Source organism: Branchiostoma floridae, chromosome 12, assembly GCF_000003815.2.
Source record: "Branchiostoma floridae strain S238N-H82 chromosome 12, Bfl_VNyyK, whole genome shotgun sequence".
In the NCBI taxonomy this organism is placed as follows: Eukaryota; Metazoa; Chordata; class Leptocardii; order Amphioxiformes; family Branchiostomatidae; genus Branchiostoma; species Branchiostoma floridae.
This window is the reverse complement of record NC_049990.1, coordinates 9,560,775-9,569,525: the sequence shown is the minus strand read 5'-3', so window position 1 is coordinate 9,569,525 and position 8,751 is coordinate 9,560,775. Positions and strand designations below refer to the sequence as shown.

The following is an 8,751-nucleotide window of genomic DNA, read 5'->3' as shown; positions in this document are numbered from 1 at the left end:
GGCAAAAAAATGTGGTAATTTCATCTAAATAAATCTTCAATGAGGGGCAGTTATCATTCTGGACAAATCATACAGCTTTTCTTCTTTCCTGGGTAGCTTATGTGCATCACGATGCAACAGATAATCCAAAACATCCCCCGTAGTTAAATATTGGGCATCCTCCCCGTCCCTCTCCGACATGAGCCCAAAATCCCCAAATGAGGGTAATGGTGGATCAGTGACATCACGACAAAGTAAACCTGGTTGTTCGCTGATTGCGATTGATCCGACATGTCACCAAATGCACAGGTGTGGAAGAATTCGTGTCAATCTGCGTCTGTCTACAAGACTTACTCTAAGACACACCTCTGTGCCTCCTTTGTGGTCTATTCTTCCCTCCTTTAAGGAACGGCGTGTCTCTAATCCTTGTAAAATAAGCCTGGTTCCTGACAACCATTTTTTCGTGTTATCTCCCTTATTATTTTTCCATGCAAACATAATGATACATAATTCATATAATCTCGCCAGATATGCTGTATAGCTCATATCATCTGCCTCCGACATCAAAGCTTGGCGTACTTTTAATCATGTCAGACTTTATAACCTAGTCTGGGTACCATCCAATTTCTACCAGGGCTTCTTGCACTCGTTGCCCTAAATTCTTTTAAGAGCAGCGAGTGCAAGGAACCCTGGTAAAAATCGATGGTACCCAGGCTATTCATAACTGACACACCTTTTAGATTTCAGTATCTAGGCAGGATGGCCTTTTCATGAACGCATGATTGACAGCAGAGGTTTTCCAAGTTCACCCAGCGCCCAATAATCAAGTACAGCTGGAGGAGCTGCCGTCTGGAATGTGCAGTATCCACAACAGCAGGAAGATGCCTACTGAGACTGATAAGGCTTTCTAGATACCCAGATAAAGGACTGGAAATCCTGATTTTGTGGTCAATGGTCATATGTAGTTTTCTTCGCAATGCTCTCTACGTACCAAAACCATTACAACAATTCAGCAGGTAGAGATCTGAGCAGCATTTGAAAGTTTAAACAATTTGGAATAGATGAAATTAATATTTGAGAAAACTTATTTTCAAGCCAAGTGTTTCTAGATGTTCAACAATACACATGCAGTCTAATGAAGAAGTAATAAACTATACAGAACTGACCGATATGAACCATTTTCTTTCATGAACGTCGTTTTCAACCTATAAAACAAAGACTTTGATATATGGAATATATGAATATTAGAAACAGGGAGACACAGTGGGGGTTGCATTTTGCAGTCTGGTTGTCTGGACCCATCTGATATGATGACTAATGACTGAAAACTTCCCTGGACGTCCTGTGACACATCCATGCCTGGGTTCTATCCGACTGGTGACACATCCGACGTGTGGCTTTTTATGTCTACCTCCTGCCTTCTGTTCTATGACCTTTCTTTATCCTACAGTCTCTCCCTTCTTGAGAGAATTCCCCTTCTCTCGACTCGAGGTGTAATCTTCCTCGCCCCTTCCTTGAGTGATCGTAACGTCCTTTCTTTCCACACCTTTTCTACCGAGCTTTGCTAAGCCTTCTCCATGCCTGGCCAGGGGGTAAGGTTTAACAGGACAGCCTGCCATATATGGTAGTCACCAAATAAACAAGAGGGCTGAGCGTTGGAGGTCAGGGCTATCCTGTGGCGTCAAAATGGCAGGCAAAACAAGGGTTCACATAACCAGGCGGCTGCAGTTGCACCCTGGCCGGTGGCCTCTCCACATCTGAGCCGCTACTCCTGAACTTCTGCATGCCCTATCGTTTCTGCACAGCAGGGGGGAGGGGGGCACAAGGGCAAGGGCAACTACTAGGGATAAAAAGTGGAATTCGTGTGTAGTCGTCAGCGTGGATGCATTGAAATTTTACAGCAGTTCTTTCAGTACAAGGCTGAGTATCAGAACAAGAAACTGAACTGTGAGAATCCTTCAGTCAATCTAGGGCGACCCTATAATATACAATGGTTTAACCCCAAATTTGGCCTATGTTTTATCAGAGCAAAACAAAAGGGTACAACCAGATTTTTCAGAACCAAATTTGAGTCAGGGAGACCAGTTTACCAACAGAGCTTTGTCTCTACCATTCAGCATACCCTCTATCATAGTTGCTATCTTGTACCAACAACAGTCTGTATGCAACTGTCATCGTACCTAGCTATATTTGAGTCACCTTTTATAATGAAAACAAAGCCAGGAAGTAGCACAGCACCATTGTTTATGCCAGTTGGGTCGAAGTCCTGGTGTGTGTGCATAACAGGACGGTACATTAAACTTTGTACCCGCCTTCTATCGGTCCCAGTTAGTATTGTTTCCTTTCTGGGAGAGCACACAAACAACGTCTTCTGGTATCTAAGAATCGACTATTCAAGGGATGTCATGATACTTTAGACCTATTTTTTACAGATAAGAAAAAAGATATCCTCTTCAGGCTCTTGCTGTATTTTTTTTTGAAAAATAGCAGAATCACGTAGTTACTGCAGTTTGCATGTAACAAGCAGACTGAAACGTTTTGTCTAAAATCATTTGGTATGCATTATTGTGATGTCAAAAGAAGTGGGGTTTGGGGGAGGGGGGCATTTCATAGGAAGTAAAATTATTCTAAGATACTTTAGACGTGTGGGAATCTTTTAAGTGTGGGAATTGTCCTACATCTTAAGCCACTACCCTTAAGGACTGCAATTAGCCCTGTTTTGCCTAAAAAGACAATAATAGTAAAAGATTCCTTAAAACCTTATCAGGGGAAGGATCTCTTTCGGAAGTTTCCTCACACTGAAATCACCTTCCCTCTGTTGTAAGCTTTGTCCTATGATTTGGGGTAAGCTCCTACCTCCTGAAATATCCTTTATGATGTGACAATACCAAATAACGATGTACGGCGACGAACTGCTGTGGGCTAAACTGCGCCGTTTGTCGCCGGTGGCTGTCCTTTGTCGCCAAAGCGGACGTGCATTATCGCCATTGTTCCGACGACACCTATAGCCCGAGGGCACACATTACCTACAGCAGAGATTATCTGTGCAGAATGGTCCACCTAACATTCTTTACATTGCAAACATACAAATGTTTAAATCCCATATCCAAAATTCTCCCCTTAGCGGGCCTGGTGTATCTTTAGTGTGGGGAGTACAATTATAACTCCCCCCACATACCACCCCTAGTTATGATGACACAAAAACCTGACCTCTTTGGCTCCTGCTATCTTGTCAGTTGGTCTCATTTCTTTGTAGCTGACCTTACTATCACCAAACCAAACATTGGTTTCTCAGTCAATTTTGGACCTTACATAATTTCATGTTAACTCTTCATGTTGTCCAAAATAGCATCTGGCCAGGACATAACCTCTTCTGCTATTTATAATTCCAGAGCGGTCACAGACACTTCAGTAATATAATTTCTTTGTTTATACAATCTCCCACGTCCACAACAAAACGTGCCACACTGGAAGAACTTCAGATAAACCACAAGTGCACACGTGTGTGTTCAAGTAGCTAGCACTATCTTCTTGCAATTCCGATTAGCTAATGTCCTATCTATGGGAACCCACACACTCAAGTCCTTTCTACTTGATCAGAAACATGGCAAATGTTACCATCTGGCCATAGCATTTGGCAATGTTTCAAATTTGGGTGCAGATGTCAAGGACTTGAGGCTGAGCTGCCAGAATAGCTTACTCTCATGATTTGAAGCTCAATTTGGTAAGAGCCCAACTTAGGATGTGGTCCAATTTTTCTAGGCACTAGAATTTGCATTGATAAAACACACCTGTGTTTTACTGCGAGTCACTCTTTCTTGGAAATACTTTCTTATCAAATGTTTGTGGACACTGAAAGTATGTTTTATGCTTTGCACCCGCACAACTGAAACATTTATTTGTGGAAGAGTTCTAACTTTCAGATGGACTCCTTCAAATGCTTGTGTTCTTTTTACAAGTCAAATCAGCAGTTTCTAGAGTTGCTACTGCTTCTTCAATGAATACAGACTCCACGAAGTCTAGGAGAAAATTCAACCAATTGGCAAAGAGAAATTTTTTGATACTAAACCTTCAGCTTGCTATGGTAAGTTCTGTTTGGCACCAAACCTGTATGGGTTCTATGGTTCACAAGTCTTTTTCTAACCTTCTCTGTGCTCCCTAACCCTAAAACCCACACAAGGATTTGAGTGGTGAAAGAACATCCTGTTGAATCACTGATCTTTGATTATTCTGATTTGCATGATTAACATTTCCCTAAGGGCTAAGCTATCATTTTAGAAATGTAAACACCCTTGAGTAGAACCAACAAGTTTTATCTCTTACAACAAAACAAGTGAACTCAGATAAAACATTACAACTATCCACTAACCTATGTGTTTTCCTTAGTACTGATTGTCCAAACCCTGTCTCAACTAAAACTGTTATTTTTTCTGTTAGCTCAATTTGTTTTTCAATCAGGACCAATTATGCCATGTATTTCCATGGCTTCCTACTTTCCTTTAAACATACTTAAATGTTGTTTTTCTTTCATTAGGTTGAGGTCTACACCACTCAGACTGACAATGTTTATTCAAAGGAAACGCAACTGACTGGGCCTACCAACAATAATTAGAGTCACATTCTTACACCCTGACAAATACAGCTGCCCGCTTCATTCCCCTTCAAGTGGCATTTCTGCAACCTAGATTCTTCAAGCCTGCCTGTAGATAAGCCCTGATCGCATCTTTCCCACTACACTTTATTTGGCAAGAAGTTTTTCACACACACTAATGAGGTGGGCGCTGACTTTTCACACCAAGTAGTTGTTAGGAAGGTCCTCGTGCAGTCTCGGATAGCTGGCCTAGGCGCCAGACTTTGACCTATGACCGGCAAGCTCACTTCCTGCTCAAGAACACTGACACTGCGGATTACGTAAATCCTTATCTCCTTGCACCTTTTTCGTTAATCCAATTTCGAATGGGCCACCTTGAAACGTGATTATTCTGAAGAGGACCAGTAAGGCCATGATAACGGTGTCTTGGCCCCTCTTGTAATTCCTTGTACGTTTTATGCTACTTCCTGAAATCGATACAATCACAGGCCGCGCTATGTCATTAAAACAACACGGAATACACCATGTCTTGCTTTCCTTTATCCAGAACCGTCTTGACTTAGATAAAGATACATTACTTGAAGTGTAAGGTATAAAAAAATGTGTAGTCCTCTTTTCACTAGTCATAAGGTAATAATATCATATTTCTAGGTACAATACCTTTGTATCAAAGCAATTAGAATGGTATTTACAAAAATAACCACCATACCAAATACAAAAGGGTATGTGCAGCCAAAAGAGCACATATGGTATTTTGAGCTGCCCAGTGCCAAAGAGTGATAAATATATTTCATGAATGAGTATAGACAGTTGACCAAAAGGTTATCCAAATTGCCACAATGCATAATTAAAGCTTACAGTACTAAACTGCTCAGTAAATCAGCTTTATTGTTAGCCTAATGACCGGCTGGTGCACTCACATACTTTGTATATAGATTTTTTTTTTTGCTACAATTTACAAAGTACCATCCACTTTTTACAATTAGTTACCAAAGAAATAAAAGTAGCACGTACAAAATCGAGGCAAAAAAATGAGGCTTTTAAGCAAAAAATTAACATTTTTCTCTTTGATTCAGACATCAAGAGCAATTTCGGCTGTGCTTTACATAGGGGCTATTACGCGCCCAAAGATATGATCGACCCCAAATGGAAGGATTTCCCCCAAAACCGAGATAACTCGTGGGCTGATAGGTCATATCACCATGTAGTATTGGTGGGATAAGGCAAACGCCTGATAATGAAAATAGAAAAGACGGGATTTATCAGCCAACTCATGAATTATGGAATGATTTGGGGGGCAAATCATTTCCTGTCACCTTCTACATTACAGTGGCTTTAACAATAAGCCATTGAAAAAAATGCCACATTTTTTCCCCCATGAATGGTTCAAAACTCACATTTGTCATTTTAAGAGTAATCTTTGTTGATGTGGAGCTTTGAGTTGTATTTGCCAAGGTTGTATATCAAATTTTTCCACCATTATTCATGAAAAAATCATGGATGAGATAATGGCGAATGAATAAATTATCATTGTCACCAGACCATGTTGCTTTAGAATAACATTGAAGAGGATGACTCAAAAACCGCAAAAATACCAACAAAACTAATCTTTTCGTGTTTCATAAGTTTGCATAGGTAAACCCTAAGTGACGCATTGGTATTGGCATTAATGGCCTTTAATGATGAGAGTATTTGCCCGTTTTATTTAGTCGCTGGACTCTACACAATTTGGGTTGTTCCCGAGGGTAATTCGCTCATTTTTTCTTCATCACTTGTAGATGGTGAATCCACCGGCCGCCATGTGCTAGTGTTTCTGAGAACACAATTCTTATCCCACGCAAACACTTTGTCTATCTACAAGCAAATGTGTTTGTGCTATTCTTTTGCAACAACGAGCTGGGTTTGCAAAAATCCGACGAAAAACAACTATTTGCACATGAGAAACTGCGTTTGCTGCAGTAGGTTTATAATTCACAGTCTCTGACTCGTTGATATATATTTTTGTGCTGTTAAAGGGAAAAATCTGAACCAGTAAAGTGATTTTTCATGGTGGTCCTCATTTAAAATTCCTCTTTAGTTCACGGTGTGGGTAGGCTTTGTGGTGTCTGGAGTTGAGTTCCCTCACTATAAACACTTACAGCTGCTCCTAACTTTGTACACACGACTGGCAAACAGAACTGCGCGATCTGCAGTTTCATTCCCAACTTTTAATGGTACATTTTGGACCTTCTAAGGTTTAAATCTGGCCTACATTTTTGTGTACATACCAGTGTATATCCCTACCCCGACCAAAAATATACCGCCGATTGTTGAAGTGTTAATCATGGTGCGGACAATAGCCGGTTGACCGGGGGGCAAGCAGCATGTTGCACGTCGCCTGCTCGCTCGCTCGCCCTCCCACCCCCCAAACAAAGCTATCTGGTAGCCAGCTATGACCTTTATCTGGACAATCTGACTAGATATCTCCCTCCCAGTTCCTCCCAAATGTCTGTTTTTTCAGGCTCTATCCCTGTGGACGTTTGGGAACCTTGGGCAACAGTGCGAGCGAGGGGAATCGATTCATCGCAGGTTCGTCGCTCGGCTTACGGCAGACAAGGCGCCCATTTTGCTCTCTTTTACCCTTTCTCACGGCTCTTATCCCCTCAAAAACTCGCACACATTAATCCTAAGAACTTGTAGGGCTAACGTATAGACTTAAAAGGCTGAGTTAGAGTGCTAAAATTGAGTAATTTAATTTGTTCTTGGGTCGTGGTTTGGAGAAGGGGAGGGGTAAAGTCTGGATACCACTTACCGGGTACTGCCCTCTCCGTCACCGAGTTCAAGTTGGAAGTTTTCGTGATATACAACGTGAGGGCGTCCTTACACTCCGTGGACGGTCTCAGGTCGGCCAGACACGTACACAGGAAGGCAAAAAGAGCCCCGAAAGGCAGCAAAGTCCTCTGCCACGCTGCCATGATCATTCCACAGGAAACTTGATCTCACACAACCCAGCACACAACGCCTGTGGAAAGACGATCTCCCTCGCTGCCCGACTTTCCCAGGACCCTTTGTCCGGCCCCGTACACCCGGTCCGAAACGATCCCTTCTCGCACACCAAAACCTCCCTGCGACCGTCACGAAGGATCCACGCGTTTGGCCGTCACTTGATCGTCCACATTGGCGGCCAACTTTCTCTAGGAAGCACGCAAGGGCCTTGGCTCTTTTCCGTAGTGTTTCAACCTCAGTTGTGAAAATTTATGAGGTCCAGTGGCGCTCCCCGAGTCCGAGTGGAACATACATTATTCATGACCCGAGCATGCGTCTTAGCTGTTCTATCTACCGTCAGCCACCAGCAAAAGCAAAAACTATAGAAAGATATCTTACAATAAAAACAATGTAAAAAAACAAATATCCATTTTTCTCATTAGAATATACTAATTTCAATTTTTGCAGAAGGTTATAGAGTATCATTTTATAATCTAATGGTAAACCATAAGGTATTGTTATGTTATCCACTGGTAGCGTACGGTGAAGTCAACAGCTAAAATGCTACACAACGGCGTATTTCCGGGTTCTCATTGGCTACTTTTTGTTTTGCAACTCTCATTGGGCCAATGGCGACCAATCAGCGGCCAGCTTTGCTACAGGGTTCATGTACACTTTAGAATGGTTTACTTGAAAAGGGCATCCTTAGCCATTAGTCTTTCAAACCACCGCTCCTCTTTCTCTTTGTCCGGTTAGGGTTTCAGTGCAAAGAAAGGCTTCCTTTATTTCGACTGTGTGAATTTCGCGTTGGGAAGGTGTTTATGCCCGCGAGGTGTTCCCTTACAGCACTCCAATGAGTGAGTGCACCTCCCGACCGCAAGGTGTTCCTCACAAGGTGAATGCACACCACATCAAGGGATGTTACCGACATTTTCAGGTGAACTACAGAACTAAATGAAAACTTGATGAAATCGTCAAGGATTCAGTTTCACAAATGTATAAAGCTGTCGTCTGACCATTTTTCCCTCTCTCTTATTTTTACAGTGGGCGCTTGAATCAAGCGAAATTTGCAATTTGTGTCGTCAGCTGTTGACGAAAGCTCAGAAGAATGTCGGAAGCAGTCGTCAGTGAGCCATGCCCCGTCTTACATGCCTTACTTGAGACGGTGTAAAGAAACACCTCGAAGGTGGCCAACGGTTTTACGCTGTCTTGGAAAC

General features: G+C 42.2%; 1 protein-coding gene across 1 annotated transcript in view; it reads right to left on the bottom strand.

The window, feature by feature from the left end:
• The window catches only part of LOC118426861 (glypican-6-like), a 42,042-nt gene extending 34,200 nt beyond the window's left edge, over positions 1-7,842 (bottom strand). Inside the window, exon 1 of the mRNA XM_035836420.1 lies at positions 7,362-7,842. Within this exon, the coding sequence (XP_035692313.1) occupies positions 7,362-7,530 (169 nt within the window). The 5' untranslated portion in view covers positions 7,531-7,842. The remainder of the gene's footprint in view (positions 1-7,361) is intronic.
• Positions 7,843-8,751: the final 909 nt, after the last annotated feature.